Consider the following 19,022-nt stretch of genomic DNA (forward strand, 5'->3'; position numbering starts at 1 on the left):
GGAGGGGGCAGATGAATATCTGTGGCTGCAGCCTAGCAATACGCCCTGCCTGAAGTACAGCAGAGGCTATAGGTTATGGAGTAGTTTCAAGGCGGAAACTCTTTTTCTCTTAAGGGCGTAAGTGCTCGGGGTATACACACGAGGTGGTCGGGGAGGGAGCAGAGCAGGGGTTATGAGGATCGGTTTGGGTTTTTCTGTTTTGGAAGTGCCTTGTTCTGTTAGTCTTAGTCTTAGTGAAATCTGATTACCGAGCCCTTACTGGGGGAGAAGGGGAAATATACATACATATATTCTCTTTCTTATTGTACTTGTAATGCAGGGTTTTTGAGCAGAGAGCACAGAGGCTGTGGTTTTAGACACATTTTTTCCTTAGTTCTGCATGGAATTTAGTATTGAATTTTCTATATTATATCAGCCTATCAAAATTGTTACCTTTGATTTCTGTTCTCCTGCTGCAGCTGTTATATGGAGTTTTGGAGTAAGGTAGGTGCTTACAAGATTTTATTATTATGCTTCAATATGATGTATATTATGGGTAGGACATTTCAGAGATCGAAAAGGGACATAAAACCTAAAAAATACAATCGGTACATGACTTACCAACTGTGTCAGAAAACCCAGCCATTTAATCATTCCTCGTGCTCTGCCTGAATCTTTTAGGTGTCAGTATTGTTGAATGACTCTTCTTCTTTTCATTGGTGTTTTCAGTAGAACGTATATTACTGCCACAATGCCTGAAGTAAACACAGATAACCTGGATGAGCAGCAGGTGCAGCTGCTGGCTGAGATGTGCATCCTTATTGATGAAAACGATAACAAGATTGGAGCAGACACAAAGAAAAATTGTCATTTGAATGAAAACATTGATAAAGGTACAGCTTGATTACTAATTGAACTATTAAGTTCAATATTCCATATTTTCAGAAATACACTAATGATTAAATTAAAGTCTCTGTCAGGTGGGGTGTAATCAAACCAGGTAAGGCCTCCCTGCAAGGCTCACAGTGTCAAATTTCAAGGAGTTGGAATATGAGGAAACAAACAGAGGCAGTAGCAAAAGAGAGAAATGAGTGACTGTAGATATAAGCTGTATGTTTTGCTTAATATTTAGAATCATCCATTTTGATGATAAATTTGTTTGTTTTTTTTAATATCTGATTCTATGTGGCTCTTCTAAAGAACACCAAATGCTTCTTCATTGAGTTCTCATGAATAGAAAAGACTGATTTTCAGTAGCTGAAGCGAAATTCTGCCTCAACTACTGGTGACTGGAAGGTTTTCTGTTGTCATTTTAATTGCTTATCAGTTTTATCTTGGTTTATTTTGATCACACTTGTGAATTTTCACATAGTAGTTCGTGACCTTTCTTTCTGTACTCATGAGTGCTCTGAAGGACACACAAGCGACAATAACCAGCAGTTGTACTATTCTTAAGGAAGTTTCCTTTCCACTGTATTTCTGAAGTTCCTCAAGCTCCTTGAAATTCTCTACAGCTTGTTCAGGATTTTTGTGTTGTCTCTTCTTGATAATAGCTTTGTGGATACTGAACCTTCCTAGAAACTTATCTGAATGTGCATCTTCAAAATGGTGAACTAACAGAGTTTAGTAGACCTCTTCTGCTGTCCTGTTGCTCTTAGCGCTTTTGTAATTTCTTCATGTTAAGTCTAAGTTGAAACAGAAACTAAAGAAAACTTTTTCCTCAATTCCTTGTTTTTTATTTTTTAAACAAATAATGAATTTTGACAGTGGCATTTTTTTAATAAAGCCATTCTTCTGGGCTATTAACTCTGTATTTTTGTGGCTTTTTTCTTCATTAACTAACTTTCTATGCTTTTATTTTTAGGATTGTTGCACCGAGCATTCAGTGTTTTCTTATTCAATACAGAAAATAAACTATTGTTGCAGCAGAGATCACATGCTAAAATCACTTTTCCAGGTTAGTACACATACCATATTTATCAAAATGTTTTATTTAAGCCAATATTTACTTTCAAAATAGCTTACAAAGTACTTTTCTCATGAATGAAGCAAGAGAATGGGAACACAAGCTTATTGTTATACATGTTCTTGGGAAATGATTCTCTCATGACTTGTTTGATCTTGTCTATGCAAATGTAAAATCTATGTTGTTTATCATCTCTGCTGAAAGGCTTAATTAGTAGAGTTGGAGAAGTTGCTGTGTTACCCCTGCAGAGTTTAATTGTTTTTATTCTGCTGTAATATGTAGTTGATAAATTGGGGAGTCATTCTGCTTGGGAAGCAGTTATGTTATGCTTCAGTCAGAACAATGTACCTTTTTAAGTTTCAACAAATACTTCTGTTGCCTGTAGAAAAACTGAGACTGCAGCCAAACTGTATTCTTTTTAGAGACTCCCAAACTATTATCAAATGCAAAGAAGCGTAAAAATAAGAAGTATAATGAAACAAAAGTAGCTTACATGAGACATGTTGGAAGAAACCTAAGGCTGTCTGTTTTGGAATTTCAGCTGGAAAACAAACTTGTGTGTTTCTAAACTTTCCCAACTGTAGGAGGACACAACTTTCTTTCCTTTCAAAAATCTTTAAAGATTTTTTTTTTTACCTTAAATAATCAAAATGCTCAAGTCTAGTTACCTACAAACTACACTATATTTAGATGTTTTTGAGATAAATTCTTAAAGAACAAGGATTGGCTGAGGACAACTGCATTACTGATTAGTAGTTTTTTAATGTACTTTACACAGAGTATGGAGGGTCTGTTCTTTAAGTACAAGCATAAACTACTTATTTGCTTACTGTTAGTTGATTTTGCAAGCTCTAGGAGAATACTTTGTACTCTGCATATAAACTCCCCAAAATTACTGTAATTAGCATTTGCAGATAAACAGGGTCTTTTTAAACTCTCTTTTTAAGTAGATACTCTCTTGCATCAGAGGATGCATGTGTTTGCATGTATCAAACACTAACATACAAAGTAGTACTTGACAGGACAATCCCTGTACAAAATAGAGGGGATTAAAAATAAGGGTTGAAAATATCCTCCTTCACCTCTGACCTTTCTCCTCTACAAAAAAAAGAAACAAAACTGATGTTCTGAATTGCTGTCCTGCCTCTCAGATTTTTCGCATTGCTTTATACTTTTTTTAATACTATACTGATACAAACTTCCTGCAGATTGTTTTACCAACACTTGTTGTAGTCATCCATTAAGCCGTCCACTAGAACTAGAAGAAAATGATGCCATTGGTGTTCGGAGAGCAGCACAAAGACGACTGAAAGCGGAGTTAGGAATTCCCATGGAGCAGGTAAAGGAAGAATGGAGAAAGGGGAAATCTTGATAGTAATTGATGATTTACATATTAACTGCATCTGGCAAACAGGGTCAACCTGAGACCTAAAAATGAATTTAGCTTTAACTTTGAAGATGTAGAGGACTTAATGAATATGAGGCTCCTCAGTCTATATTCTGGAACCTTAAAAGGCTTATCTCACTAAATGGTGTTTTAGAGTATTTCACTGCTCAAACTGAAGATGAGCCGAAGAGTAAATCACACAGTAATGAAGCATTTTATTGCTTCAGTTCTAACTGTGGATGCTTGCATTTTCCAGTTGGGCTGGCTATGCTGCTTGCCCAAGTAGTATAAGAAGACACTGTGCCCTACTTCCTCCAGGCCTGCAGCAGAACCTGCTGTAGAGGTGTTCAGCAGGTGCTCCCGGAGGGCCTCAGTGTGGGTGTGTTGGGCAGCGTCTGTGCAGAGTGGTGAGAGCAGTAGGTGTTTCTTCCAGACAAATCACACAGCCTACTTCTGGCAACCTTCTTTTCTGGTGGCTACTTAGGCATGCACAGAGCAGAGTAAAACTGGCTTAATTATGCTTGTGGTTGAACCTCTTTCCACACTGCATGTTGCATCATGGAACAAGGGAGAAACAGTGTGATACTGGGAAATAACATGGTTTAATTGACCCTAGAATTACTTAGCTTGTCTGCAATTCGCATCAGGTCCTGGTAGATCCATGTTGTACATGGTCTATCAGCAACCAGTTGCGATCTTGCCTTAAATAATTGTCAGGTCTTTTGGCTGGGAACTAAGAGGTAAGCACAAGTGTTTCAGTATTGATTAGTGCTTTAGTAAGTGTGCATCAAGCTCTGATAAGCACTATTTAAAACTTAAGTTTGGAAGAAACCCACTCAACATACCATAGGGTAAATCTGACTAGAGAAATACTGTGCCATCTATGTGATCAAAGTGCAAGTGCAATTATAAGTTTGTTTTTTCACAGAACTTATTAGTAAAGAAATACATTGTACATTCAGAAAAAAATAATCTGTTTTAGGGAGAGGATAGTAGCTGTCAATTCTTCTGTAATGTTCAGCCTATTCTAACAGGTGTTTTGGTTGTAGGTAACTCCGGAAGAAATTTCCTATCTGACACGAATTCACTACAAGGCCAAGTCTGATGGGATTTGGGGTGAACATGAAATAGACTATATCTTATTTGTACAGAAGGATGTAACACTGAATCCTGACCCTAATGAGATCCAGAGCTACTGTTACGTGACACAGAAAGAACTAAAACAGCTCTTGGACAAAGCCTCCAAGAATGAAGTTAAGATTACTCCATGGTTTAAACTAATTGCAGAGACCTTTCTTTTTAAGTGGTGGGATAACTTACCTAACTTGAATAAATTTGTCGATCATGAAAGAATACACAGAATGTAAATAGCCAGAGGTGGAAGATGCTGAAGGCTAGCAATGATATGCTGTCTCACTAGCAGTTTGGTAACTCTCACTCAAGTGCTAAAAATATAGTCCATCTGGAGCACATGTTTAACAACCATCTCTGAATAGAGTTATTTATCTTTTTTGTTTTTATTTTTTTTTTCCTCTCAAACACCTCCCCCAAGCCCCTTCTGCCTTTGGTGAGTTTATCCTCATCTCATTTAAAATGAAGAATAAATGAGGAAGTAACAAGTCTTATGGCTTTGTCTTTCTCCATTACCTTCATCGTGATGTGAAAGAACCCTCAACCTGTGTGTACCCATTTTGCTCTTACTTCCTTCTGTAATAACTGTGTGTGCTGACAAGGGTGCACATAGTGACAAGCTCGTTCAGTAGAAATAGTATCCCTTAAACCTCACATGACTTAAACTTATTTGTAAATGTTATTTTGAAAGGTAGAGTTCTACATTGATGTGGAGAAGACTGATTCCCTAAAGAAAAGCAATTAGTTCAAAGCAATCAAGATAATTATACTAGATCTCTTCAGCTACTCTACTGTCTCATTAAAAAAAAATGTAAAAGCTTATGTAATGAGATAGTCTGTGTGGACTGAGTTCTTTGAAGCTTGAAATCTTGCACTAATACCAAAAAGACCCACAGATCATTTAGTGCATCTGAAACTTTTAATATCTTATGTGATGATGCATCATTAAAAAAAGGTCTGTCATGGCTTTCAATAATAAACACTTCCACCCCTCCCCCATCCAGGTTAAGTGATGACTAAATACTGGGTAGTTTTTTGGACATCTCTAATTGGAAACTAATGGTTAATTATATCAGATGTGAATGCTAGATACCTGACATGAAGTAGACTCGTTGGAGGAAAGGTACACTTTACATGGCAGTGCTGACTTCCAGAAAACAAAGGCATTCTGATGCAAGCTTTTAGATCTTGCTGTGTCTACTATAAGAACAGTCCCTGAAAACTCAATTTTGCTATTTAAATAGTTGTTCAAACCCCAAAATTAACGTTGGAGAGTTTATGGGCTTACATTAAATCTTAATTTTAGTTAGTAAGAAATTCTACTTGAGTGTCAGAGCTACTCCTTTTTGATCTTGCAATGAGTTACTAGTTAACAGAGTAGAGTTGTGTTGTTTTTTGTTCTTAATAATCAAGGGTATGATTGCAGCATTAAAGCTATTATTCACCAGCATCTCTACTGGTTCAACACTTCCAAGCTTTAGGGTAAGGTTGTTGTGTATTGACCTGAACTGATGTGTTCTCTTAGAATAAATGGTGGGAGGGAATAATAGAGTAACAGCTCTGTTGAATTCGGTGCAATATCAGCTACATTACTCAAGTGATGTATTAAAGTACTTTTAAAAAGAAATGTTATTTTAAAGATAAGACTAAGAATTAAAATTCCTAACCTAAAACCTTGGACTGTGTTTTTTTTTTTTTCCCCAGACTTACAGTCACATGAAGAGTAACCTCTGAAGTTAGTACACTATAACAAACTGCCTATTAAACATCACTAAAGCAATGTGATTGGAGATAGCAGAGTATAATTTTATTTTAATAAAATTCTACTCATCTAATTCGAATGGCCAGCTTGGAGCAAAAGCTGACAAAGGATACCCTGAAATAGAAATAATGTGCAAAAAGAAGCTGAAAGCAAAGTTTTGCTAACACTTTTTTTAAAACTTCCTTAAAAGTTACTTTGACATTAAACTTCTTTACAGAATTTGGTATTTTCTAATACAAAATGTACTGTTTATAAGAGGAGAAAAGAGAATTATACATAATGTTCCAGTAGTAAAGTTGGCAGCTGAACAGTCCTGTTCCCCTTTTGTGTTTAAAAGTTTTTTTTTTTTCCCCTTTGAAGACTAAGGGACTAAGGATCCCTCTTCCCCCTTGCCATTTTGGTACTACTTTACATATACATTTTATTGGACTCTAGTTAGTATTAAAAACTTTTGTAATTGCTTTGTTCAGGTACTACATCTATAATGCATAATTTTACTAACCTCTAGATATTTCCTACCTTGTTTTTTTTTAACTAGAGGCAAAAAGGGAATATTTAATTTGACAGAATATATTTTGTCTTGAACAGATACAGAATTTCTTGTACATCAGCCTCTAAAGAAAATGTATTCCTAAACTGGGGATGACAGTAGCATAAGTGACATGAACTTAAGACAAAGTTTTTGACTCTTTTGCATATTTGAAATGTTAAAAATCCCAAGTTGTAACTTTACCTGCCCATGTTACTACAGGAATACTGCTCAGTATTGAAATAGCAACAGTCATTATTATTCCATCTTCAGTCATTATTTAGCTTAGTAACCAGGCAAGTATTTTTCCCATTCATTCAAAACTAGTTCAGTGCACAAACACTAACTTTGTGCAATGCTCATCACTCTCCCATTCCTTCCCCAGGAAAGCACAGGATCAAGACAAGGGTCTCACTTTCATTAGAAGTGTGAAAACAGTCAGAAAGCTCAGTGTTCTCACCCTCCCTTCTCATCTGAAAAGGGCAACGTGAACTCATCGCTTGCTTACTATACATCAAAGAATTAACTCATGCACGGAAATCCAAGCCTCACTGGCTCAGTTTCTTACAAAGGGTGCACTTTCAGTTCTGATGGGAGTTTTACCATCAAGCACTTCAGGTTTCTAGATTTAGCCTCATTTAAAATGGGATTTTACATGAAATGTTAAATACTTCAATATTGCTACAAGAAGGACTTAAGTAGGAAAATAGAATGAAGAGGTATTTCTAGTGTCTATTTAGAAGTGTTTTTTGCCACGGGTCTTGAGAGAAACAGTATTACTAAGCCACACAGAAGTGCAAGAGCAAGATATTAAATTGTCCATCTCAGAGCTGCAAGTGTTCCTAGTATCAACGTATACTTTTTAATGCTCAGATTTCTCTAGAAAGGAAAACAGGACCAGAAATGATTTTTAATAAACTTGTATTTTAATTCAGAAGGCTCATCTTCTCTGTGTTTTACCAGATTTTCTCTTTCCAGCCAGCAGATGTTTTGGCTTAGAATCAAATACATGTCTGTCGGATTCTCCTCTCCTGCCCAGGCGATTCATTTTCTTTTGAGCATTCTTTGCCATAGTCTTAACTTTCTTCACCATCTATTTAAAAACAAACAAACACAGAGTAACTTCTCCAAATAGGCTTACCTCTTTTTTTATATATATATATATATATATATATATATATGATTTTAAGGAGGACATTAAATAACACACAACATAAGCCACCAACTACAACTTCACAACAGTATCCAGTGTAAGTGATGTTAATCTTCCTTATCAAAACTTTTTTCCAATACAAAAAAATGTTATGTTGCTATCCCTAAACACTTAATTCCCTACAGCTAGAAATGTATGGTTAGGTTATGGAGCAAGTTCAGCTTTTAGAGCTCTCTTTTACTCGCATTTAGAGAAAAACATTTTTAAAATACACTTTCTTATACTACTACATATTATTTTTAAGACTGAATTGACACTTTTGAAGCTATGAGTTCAAACCAACAGCATATGAAGCCACAAAGAAACGAGATGAACAGGAAGTAGTTACATTTTTTGGATCTTCTTGACAAACACAACCATCTGAGAATTAAGCTTCCCAGAAGACAACTTAAATACAATCATGCCATTTTAGTCCCTACAAAGGTAGGTAACTTTAACAAACCTTAGCATCACGAAGACCAGAAATATCACGTGGTGGGCGAGAGGAGCTGCGACTGCGTGCAACAGATTTAGGGGTTTCAGACTCATCACGTTTACGTTTCCTTGTAACACTACGGGACCTTCTTGCATAATGTGCCTGAAATTCAGAACAGCATTTTAATTATTAAAAATAGGAACACAACACAGACAGAAGCTGGGATTTCAAATTAGGTTAATAATCATATTCATTCATTCATTCATTTCAAATTAGGTTAATATGAAAAAGTAGGATGTAAACTGCTGTGATACATTAGTTTGGTTATACCACAGTAACATAAAGACTTTGTCAACTGTTAGTCATGGTCTTTCTGTCCTACAGCAGTATTCAAATTTTAATGAATATTAGCATGTTCTCTTAAAAATTATTAATTCCATAGTTTTCTGATTTTTTGAGTAAACTCACAGCAGTATTGGATAGCAATATTGAACAATTTTACAACAGTAAAAAAGCAATGAAGAAATCCACTCTGCTTACTGGCTATCTCTTTATAGGACAAAGCACAAAAGAATTCCAGACATAGAGACTACCATCTTACAGCATAACTATTAAATTCCTCCTCACTGAGATAGCTCCTAAACCAAGATGGCATCTCGGCTCCGAGAACCACAAATGCTTACTTCAGATGTATAATGTTGACATTCCTTGTTCCCTAACCCCTGATTTATTTAAAGAATTAGGGTGTCAAGTTCCAGATAGCCCTAAGACTGCTGGAATTGCCATACAAAATTGTTTTTTTTAATTTATGATGAAATAAAATGATTTCCCAAGGCAAATCTAGGTTTTGAAGTCCTACTCCATGACTGCATTGCATCTAAAAATGCCAGCCAGGCAATCAAGAACTGTAATTAGAACTCAGCATTAATGAATTGTAAGAAGATAAGCCTGATCTGTCATTATTACTATTTTTGACATAACAGTATCCCATCCAACAAAGCAGTCTTAAAATTTCAAATATGTTTAGCCAATCCCAGTTCTTGTACACTGTAGAAATTCAAAGTTCTAACAGAAAGCAGTGCACATACACATTTGTGACTCCTTATAAATACTGGGGGGGGGGGGAAGCTACCCAGCCTGTTACAACCACATCACTCAAACACTTCAGCATTGGCTGCCTCATTCAGATTTCACTTTTCCTCCTTAATAGATTCCACCTCTCTCGTGCTAACTATAATACGCATTTCAAATGTGCTCAAAGAAACTTAGCATACAATGAAACTTGATCTTTTTCAGAAAACCATAATACTTAATGAGCAAAAAGCTTACATCATCTTTATTAGTCATGTCAAGTCCAAGATCAGTCATTTCTTTCTCTAGCACCTTTCGCTGGACCTGTAAAGAGAAAGTTAAGAAATCACATTTGTCTTTAAAAATAATGATTCTACCTTATTTTTGTCTTAACAAATGGCCATAAACCTACGTATATACATAGGCTTACTATATACTACATGTAAATACTATATACTATATGTAAATACTATGCATTTATTCCTCATGGCACATTTACATGTACAACCATATTACGGAAGTCAAAACTCCACATTCACTTAACTCTCTTTATCCAAAAACCCTTATTCTCAGGATTTGTCCCAACATTTCAAAAAAGATCATTCAAATTGTTTGCCTTTTTTGCAGGAAGGCATGCTTCGATCAGAAACGTTTCCTTCTCTCCCAAAAAGGAATACACTGTGAGGGAGGACAGATTTTTGGTTGCAAAATCAGCAAGATTCATTTTCTGAAAATGTCTAGTTTTTACAATTTGGTATTTGGCAATCCTTTTGGGCTAGTTACAAGAGTTTTTGTCATTAGAAAGCATGATACCTAGCTTCTAAGACAAAATACCTGATCTTTTCCAGTATAGGAAGGCCCTACAACAAATTTTACAATTTTAATTTTAAGTAATTATCTCAAACTTCTAAATTCCCACATAAAAAATAAAATAAATTTTAAAAATCCCAAACAGTAACCCAACTAAATGAGCTGGATTATATTCCTAAATCCTTTTTCTGCAACATATATGGTAATCTTACAGAAAACTCATTTGTGTGACATAATACAAAACATTTTGTACGTTTCCATAACTAAGATCAGCCCTCCTGCGAATACAGAAGAAAGCAAGGAAGCATGAGGGTAAAAACTGAGAAAAAGTGATCTGTTCCACTACACAAAATTATTATACTTTTTATACAGTTATTGTACATCAGCAAGATTTTATTGTACAATATGTTCTATACTTGCCTTCTTAGCTGTTCTAGGCATCCTTGGACCCCGTGTATCCTTCTCCTTTGACTGCAGGATTTTCAGTTTCTTTTTTTCTCGGATCTGTTGTGCCAGATGTCGGATTTCCATCATTTCTTCATCTTCGCTTTCTGGTTCACTGTCATATTCCCCAGCAGCTTCTCTCAGCTCTTCCTCTTTTTCTAATTCTTCTAGTTTCTTAAAATTTGAAGAGATCAAATGAAAATCAAGATGTTTGTTTTTGGATTGCAAATTCAAATCCTTGCTTTAGAATTTCAGGATCTCAAAACTACATTTTGATATTGGCCTGAGCTATGACAAAAGCACCATGCAGACCCTTCAAAGGAGCTATGTCACTCATAATGATCCCCTCTGGCCATGCTTAATGCAGTCAGAGAAATCGATTATTGTGCAAGAAGCCATGGGGTGCAATACTACACAGCTCCCTAGCTCAGAATGTAGTGCAGTGTGGCTGCATTTGTACAGCTGCCCTGAAGTTGCCTACTACACTGACGTACTGTATCTTGACCTACCGCAGCTGTGCTGTTTATGGCATCATGCTCTCAAAAAAATCTTCCTTTCTACATTTAGCTGGAGTCTCGAGCACCAGCTACTCAGATGAGCCCAACTGCATAATGAGCAGCTCTACAGTCTGCACTGACTACTCACTGGGTAAATGTTCATATTACCAATAATACATACAGTTTGGTAACTGCATTCCTCCTGTCTACAGTCAAAGAGTCAAGAGGTTACCTTCTGACAAGGTAAAACCATCTTTCTGAAATTCTGTTTTTAGTTATTCAGAAAACCTTTTCCCATGAGAAGTTCAGACATTGTAGAACATTTTTTTCATGAAGCACTGTTTTTATCTAAGAACACAGTAGAATCATAGAATCAGTAAGGTTGGAAAGGACCTCTAGAGATCATCTAGTCCAACTCCCCTGCTCAAGCAGGGTCACCTAGAGCATGTTAGACAGGGTTGCATCCAGGCGGGCCTTGAAGATCTCCAGAGAAGGAGACTCCACAACCTCTCTGGGCAACCTGTTCCAGTGCTCCATCACTCTCACAGGGAAGAAATTCACAGTAATTTGTATTAAATATACAAATGAATATAAAAGCGAAAAGGTGTAAAAAGAATAATGGAAAACTCACTTTCATGATATCCGGATCAATATAGTCAAGTATATTATGACCTTCCCATATCTCTGGTATCTTATCATATTTTTCAGATGAATTCATTAAGTCCCAGTATTCTTTAAAAAATTAAAAAGTTAATAAAGTGTCAAAATAATTTCCAAGAAGAGTGTTCAATATTAGAAGAAAACACTTAGATCATAATAAAAAAAAGTGTCACATTCCTGGTAGCACAAATCTGATACGATCTCTGATATATATTCACAAATACTTCAGATCCCCGTTCTACTTCAAAAGATTGTTGGAGAATGACAACATTGACTGCAAAGCCATAATAAGCAACAGATACTCCGCTGAAACAGAATACATGCAACCTCTCTCGTATTGGTATCTCCTTGAAGAGGACAGAATCAAGAGATACTGCAATATAAAATAAAGGTAAAAAACAACTGAATCATCAGACTAGTCATAACGTCATTAATTCTGAAATGTGAAAACAGTGAGTGATATCACTGAACAAGAAAGAGTCAATAAAGATCAGAAGTTATGGAACAGAAGAAAAGGACAGCATGCAATAAAATGGTGCCACTGATATTTAGTTGAAAGGAGTCAGGTTTATGTATTCTCCCAAAAAACAGAAATAGTCAAACTTCATTGCTTAAGATTTTTGTAATACTTACTCTGAAGATCCAAAATATAATCATCTCCCATTTCAAGTTCAAGATCTCTTTCCTGTAAAAATATATATAGCTTTATAAGCCTTCTAATTTTAAATATATGTGCTAATTCAGCAGATTTAAAAATCACTTACTCATTTCCTAATTAAGAGATACCACTTACCAGTTTCTTCCTGGGTGCGTCTACTTCCATTCGTTTCTTACGTGCTATTGCTCCCTCAGGTATAAAAGGCAGCCGTTCCTGAAATTAATACAACAATTCCCCCACAAAACAAGCATGAAATGTTTGAAACCACAATTTATATAATGCTATAAATTACTACTGTATTCTATTTATCAAGAAAATAAAGTTCCAAGCTGAGTCACCCATCAGCTGAGGCATTTATAGATGAAAAGTAAACACATCTCACCACATTAATCTGTTCACATGTTGAGCCAAGAGAGAATTTTCATCCTACTTGTATTTTAAAGAGTACTGGAAAATATACTAAGAAGGGTAAATATGTAGCTTACCTTGTTATCTCTTTTAGTTGGTATGGCCAAGTGTAATCTGTTTAAGACTTCGTTCACTTTATTTCCCTTCATTTTAGTATCAACACGATGGGCCAACAGTCTGTCACAGGCCTAAGAGTGCACATAGCAACATTAGGAAAGGAAAGGAGTCTTCCTGATACAACAAACAATGCAGTAGACTTTCAACACCTAATACCTAGCTTCACATCTGAAGTGAATTTATTGACTTACCTCTCCAGCCCTCAGAAAAATTTCAAGATATTTCAATATAAAAAGTATCAAGGGAAGATGCATACGATTCATATTTCTGTATTATATCTGATCTTTTATAATGAGAGCTGACAAATTATATATAAAATAACAAGACCAAGATAAACCTAACCATGAAATGTTAAAACTATGAATTACACTAGATATAAGTAAGTTTCCAGAAAGAGGTTTGCATCATTACCTGCTGAGGCTAAACAGACTACCATAAATAGCATGCTTAAAGCCTGTTACTATAATGCACAGTTTAACGGCGATTAAATTCACATAAATGAGGCAAAACAGTTAGTTGTTCATTCAGAACAAAACTGATAGAGAAGAAACTTACTTCTGTTTTAACTTGGATTACACCTTCTTCTGTTAAAGTACTTGTCTCTATTACAGAAAATCCTTCTTCTTGAAAAGTTTCAAATATTTTCTGAAATAGAAGCATTATTCTGAAAAACTATGCTTTGCAGATTTCTTATTGGAACACTATCATTAAGAACAGAAATTTTAATCCAATATCAACACATGCAACTTGTTATTGAGTATTTTATTAATATTTATTTCTAAAAGATGACCAACTTTATGGCTACAGTCTCATTTAATCTTTATTTTTTAAGCACATAACTACCTTCTATGAAACAACTACAAAGGACACATAAGCCAAAAAAAAAAAGAAAGAAAGAAAAAGGAGAGAGAAAGAGAGAGACATGAATTATGTGCATCCTTGAACTTGTGCATGTAAAAAACTCTAGCCCTACACATACACAAACTGCTGCCCAGAAGGGTTTTTTACAGGCTTCTACTGAAGTCGTTCAGCAGCGCTTCTCAGTTTAGCGCTCGTTGTCTCTGAACTCTTACTGAAATGGAAATTATTGCAAAAAGTTACTGAGTCTTACTTCCAACTACCGTGGTAAACAGCAGTTCTCACAGCCTCAAAGATTTCTGAAATAGCTAAGAGGTTGCCTTCTGCTTGGTATTTACAATATTCAGGCAAGGGTATTTATTATACACTACTTAAAAGATACAGGACAAGACTGGGAAAATGACTTTCCATTACATTATTAAATAATTAAATTAAGAAATGACATGTAAAAGTCTTTGCCCAGTATGTATCATACTGGTCCGTGATAAGTATTTTTGCAAATTTCAGGCAAAAGAGAGCGAACTGGGGGAAGCATTCTAACCTGACTCTCTTCAGGAAGTTCCGCAATCCTCTTCACATCACATTTGTTTGCAACAATTATAAGTGGCTAGTAAACAGAAAATAAGTATCATTACCCAAGTTATCACATTATAAAAACCTGGATTTGACTAAGAATGTATATAAAATCTACCTTGTTAGCAAATAACGGTTTAATATTTCTGAAGAGTTCTACTTGCTCCTCCAGGCTATGGCCACACTGTTCAGACACATCCATTACATAAAGCACAGCAGCACGAAGATGCGCAAGTGCAGTTATAGCCTGCATCTCAATGGTGTTCCTCTCTTCCAAAGGATGATCCAAAATACCAGGAGTATCTACCACCTAAAATTCACATAAATGTAATTAACTCGACACAATTAATATATTTAATGTATTAAATATATTTTAATATATTTAATATTATAAATATATTAATATATTTAATATATTAATTAAGGTGCTTGTCTGCTGGTCAATATGCCTTTGACAACAGCAATGTTCTTGCCTTTCAATCACAAGTACGTCTGCAAACTCAGCAAAATTGAGAATATGAAAGTGGATTGACAGGAGAAGAATGTGGTTTCAGAATAATAAATACTCCAATTACTGAATGAGAGGGAAGAGCCCTACCCCAACCTGGCCCAGAATCTGACAGTGATAAAAAGTCTTCAATGAGTAATTCTAGTTCCCATTCCTCCCTCAAATTGAAAACACAGACACCTACCTGTACATTTTTAGAATAGATTTGGACTACTAACCTGATTTGGCACATTGCATTAAAAATCAAGCACAGCAGCACCCAAGACACAGTATGTCTCATCAAGATATGAAAATGCAACTCACATTGCCAAATGGAGAAACAGATTACAACCAGTTAACTCTTTTAAGAAAGTGCAAGATAATAACAGTTCTTACCTGCCAACGCAGATATTTATAATCCATGTGTCCCACAAAGAGGGATTTTGTGGTAAAGGCATAAGGCTGCACTTCCACGTCTGCTCTTGTAACCTTAAAACAAGATTTATTCATACACATTTACTAAAAAAAATTCCTGAACCAACAAGTAGTAAATTGTAATTATAAAACACTTCATTTGCTACAGGAAAGCTAACAAAATTATTATTCTGGCTCATTTTCTGCAGGAATGTCTGTATCAGAAAATACATAAATAAATACAAGCTATTTTGGTAAAGGTGATGGTACACTATCTTATAGTATTTCTAAGCCAAATCTATTGCAATTTTCCATTTATCCCTCTATGAATTTCACTCAATCTCTATTCACACATACAAATTTGTTACCTCTGACATCAGAGAGTGCCATAATGACATCAAATTGTTTAAATGTTAAAGTATTTTAATTAAATGGTATCTCAGTATTATTTTTGAAAAAGAATTCACACACCTTATTTATAAAGCTAGATTTTCCAACATTTGGGTAGCCACACAACAGAAGAGTTCGTGTATTGGGATCGATGGTTGGCAAACGAGACAAATGCTGTCGCACTGAAATGTTAAACGTTTGTGATAATTTAAGATAATTTAACAAAAATGAAAGAAAAAATATATTCTTAAGTTTTTATATACAACTTCACTGGCTTTTTGGACTTTATAAATTGATACACTGATTATTTTTGAAAATATAATTGTTAACTCCAGAACTATCCACATACAAAAAAAAGAAACTGCACAAATATTTTAAAAGTTAATCTCTGCCCATCTCAGCATGAATAACCTGATCAAATCAGGCAACACAGGCTGAAGTAAGGAATAATGTTTGGAAAATATTTAAGTGTAGATAATAAAAACACGAATGTGACTTTTAGGCAAGATAAATTCTAAAACTGTAAGTAACAGCACTTGCAAAACATGAAGAATTTTCAATGAGAAAACTACTTAGAAAATAAATTACAAGTATTTTGCGGTTTTGGAATTGTTTCTATGGTTCTTGTACAAAGCTGCTATATTAAATGCATTCTTTTGTTTTTACATGCTATTGTTACCAGGAACAGTTTCAATGTTTAACTGTTATCTGTAAAGATGAATTTTACATCCTCCTCAATAGCCTTATTTTAGCCTATTTAGAACACAAACCTTGCTCCAAATATTCCAAGCTTGGTTTCTGTCTTTTGATAATTGTGCACATTCGTCCCAGAGCAGCACGTTTCAGCTGTTTGCAGCGGTAAAGAGAATCACCATATTTCATCAACCTCACATAGTCTTTAGCAACACTGTGCGGAGACAAAGAGATGAGAAGTTAGCCGAAAACCAAATGGACAAGCACAAAATATAAGAAATGAATGTTCCTTACTTGTCAATCAGATTTTTGGCAATATTAATCTGTCCTAAAGCCAGCTTGTAGTGATCTTTGTCATAGAGAACGTTCATCAAATCTGCATAAAAAGGATGAATATCCTAAAACAAAAATATAAAATAAAAGTAAGCCCAATATTTTCTTTCTTTAAGATGATAATAACAACTTAGGTTCCTTTTTTTTCCCCTCAATTCAGTTACAGAATTGACAACACAAGTCAGACTGCTTTCATTCCTTCTTAGCTAAAGAAAATAATCTGCTTAGTCATTACATATATAATTCTTAATAATGTTCAATTTCTTCCACAGTACAATTTTGGTTTGACTCGTACTGAGCTCCCCTTTCATCTTTCCCTTTGTAAAATACTCAAATATTACACATTTGACTTTTTTTAATAGAGAAACTGCAAGAAGCCTATAGAAGAAGTTTTTTTAAATAAATTTGTGCTACAACATAAGAGCAACAAGGTAATGCCCCTCTTTTATTCAGTACTGCATTATAACACTGGATAAAGAGCATTTCTTTAATGCCTGAGAAACTCTTCAGCATTTTAAGGAAACACCACCTCTATTTCAAATCATTTAAACACTTTTCAAACAAATATTTTGGGGGAATTCTGCAGTAATAATCACTGGATACGAAAACATCAGGAAAAAGTATGGTTGCAGGTCAACAATTTAAGTACAAACAGAAAACCGCCTACAGAAAACCCCACTGGATACATGGATTCAACTGCAGTTGTTGGAAGCTAGACCATGGGCATCTTATCAAAGTATGTTTTCAATAACATCCTTTATAGCACCAAGAATAGTGTTTGTGTTGTCAGAAATCTTTTGAAGAACTATAGATGGGAGGCAACAGAATATGTTTGGATATTTCTTACTACTCCAGGTAGTAATACTCCAGGTATTTTCTAGAAATGACTAACCATGAATATAATAACTTATATAGACAGAGAAGTATTAAGCAGACACAAGATACAGACACTAAAAAAACTTTCTTTCTCATCACTGAGCAGCAGTTTCTGTCAAACTGACTTGATCAGAAAGTTCATGTAAAAACCTTGCAAAATCAATTCAATAATCGCTTGTAAGCAGAATTTAGACTCCATTTCCTAGCAGGAAAATAGCACTCTTGTAGTACAAGTTTGCTGAAGTTACTCTCTTTGCACCAGTCAAAACATACTATGCACTGAATCAGCTCAGGCCAAAATAAACTCAAATAAAACCAGTACAGTGTTGCAGAAGTATTCATGATGCCTTGAAAGCAAAGTTACTTTGTATTATCAAATGACAAAACACTTACATCTAATTTTGGGAAATCTGTTAAGATCTGAGTGAGTCTATCATGGTAATTCTGTTGAGTGTATTTGACCTTTCGCATGTAAAACTGTCGAATCCGATGGATTTGGTAATGTTTATGAATGACCGTTGGAGTCTTTCGTTGAGTCTTTGACAATGTCAAGTCTATGAAGTCCTGCAATTAAAGAAACACTATAAATTACACAAACTGCCTAGGAGTAATAATGCAATAAAGGCATTAATTTTATCCTGGTGGAGCAGCAGGCCAACCAGGTAAGTGCATCTGTGCCACATCATTAGTTTGGAATGTGAGAATTTTGCATGCTTTAAGATAACGCAACTTATTGCAACTTATTGTTCTTGTGGATGTAGAAAAGTGTAAATATCAGCACGGCCTAGGTTAACGTTAGTGTCCGAGTTTACTATTAACAGGGTTTCTATCACTGGACAATAACTGGCAGTTTGTACGCGCTCTATCCAGGTTTTGTTACAGTTACTTAAGAATTTGCCTCCTTTCTACGTTCTCTCCAGCAGCGGCTCTGGAAGCGGCCGCAGCTCTGCCCCGGACCCACCGCACCGGGGACGTGTCACCTGCGGATCCCAAACTCCACCAAACGTGTCAGCGGCACGGCAGTGAGAAGCGGAGGCGGCCCACGCCACGCCACACGCTCCGCCCGGCGAACGCTTCACCACCGTCTCTGCTTCAGAGCAGGAGAGGACTCTTCCGGCATTTCACTCGCCCGCTAACCCGCGGCTGCGCGGCAGCTAGGCTGCACGCTCGCGAACTACCCGTCAGCACGACGAGATTTTGGGAGCGCAAGGGCCGTGTCCGCGGCCCCCGCCGCGCGGGCCGCGCCGCCGCCTCAGGAGCGCTCCTCGGCCGGGGCGCCCGCTCCCCGGCGGTCCCCACCCCACCCCCCCGGCCCGCACATGGTACGCGCCGCCAGGCCCAGGCGCCCCAG

The 19,022-nt window shown here is 36.1% G+C and overlaps 2 protein-coding genes across 9 annotated transcripts in view; one reads left to right on the forward strand and one right to left on the reverse strand.

Moving 5' to 3' along the window:
• The window catches only part of IDI1 (isopentenyl-diphosphate delta isomerase 1), a 12,306-nt gene extending 6,170 nt beyond the window's left edge, over positions 1-6,136 (forward strand). For 4 of the 8 annotated variants that reach the window (XM_085317682.1, XM_085317677.1, XM_085317678.1 and 1 more), the window contains 4 exons: positions 709-872; positions 1,844-1,936; positions 3,154-3,284; positions 4,382-6,136. In XM_085317682.1, the coding sequence (XP_085173808.1) occupies positions 731-872; positions 1,844-1,936; positions 3,154-3,284; positions 4,382-4,699 (684 nt within the window). In that variant the 5' untranslated portion in view covers positions 709-730 and the 3' untranslated portion in view covers positions 4,700-6,136. Of the gene's footprint in view, positions 1-464; positions 484-695; positions 873-1,843; positions 1,937-3,153; positions 3,285-4,381 lie in introns of those variants that run through there. The other 4 variants (XM_085317679.1, XM_085317681.1, XM_085317676.1 and 1 more) reach the window with 3 other exon arrangements.
• Positions 6,137-7,658: 1,522 nt separating this feature from the next.
• GTPBP4 (GTP binding protein 4) overlaps positions 7,659-19,022 on the reverse strand; it is a 28,460-nt gene continuing 17,096 nt past the window's right edge. The window contains exons 4-19 of the mRNA XM_085317722.1: positions 18,065-18,235; positions 16,757-16,860; positions 16,540-16,676; positions 15,851-15,951; positions 15,362-15,454; positions 14,597-14,788; positions 14,447-14,512; positions 13,603-13,692; positions 13,008-13,118; positions 12,658-12,735; positions 12,498-12,549; positions 11,836-11,936; positions 10,684-10,881; positions 9,712-9,777; positions 8,410-8,544; positions 7,659-7,847 (exon numbers count right to left, since the gene is read on the reverse strand). Of these exons, the coding sequence (XP_085173848.1) occupies positions 7,695-7,847; positions 8,410-8,544; positions 9,712-9,777; positions 10,684-10,881; positions 11,836-11,936; positions 12,498-12,549; positions 12,658-12,735; positions 13,008-13,118; positions 13,603-13,692; positions 14,447-14,512; positions 14,597-14,788; positions 15,362-15,454; positions 15,851-15,951; positions 16,540-16,676; positions 16,757-16,860; positions 18,065-18,235 (1,848 nt within the window). The 3' untranslated portion in view covers positions 7,659-7,694. The remainder of the gene's footprint in view (positions 7,848-8,409; positions 8,545-9,711; positions 9,778-10,683; positions 10,882-11,835; positions 11,937-12,497; positions 12,550-12,657; positions 12,736-13,007; positions 13,119-13,602; positions 13,693-14,446; positions 14,513-14,596; positions 14,789-15,361; positions 15,455-15,850; positions 15,952-16,539; positions 16,677-16,756; positions 16,861-18,064; positions 18,236-19,022) is intronic.

This window comes from Rhea americana, unplaced genomic scaffold (assembly GCF_003343005.1).
Source record: "Rhea americana isolate MKP2758 unplaced genomic scaffold, rheAme1 scaffold_50, whole genome shotgun sequence".
NCBI classification, from domain to species: domain Eukaryota; kingdom Metazoa; phylum Chordata; class Aves; order Rheiformes; family Rheidae; genus Rhea; species Rhea americana.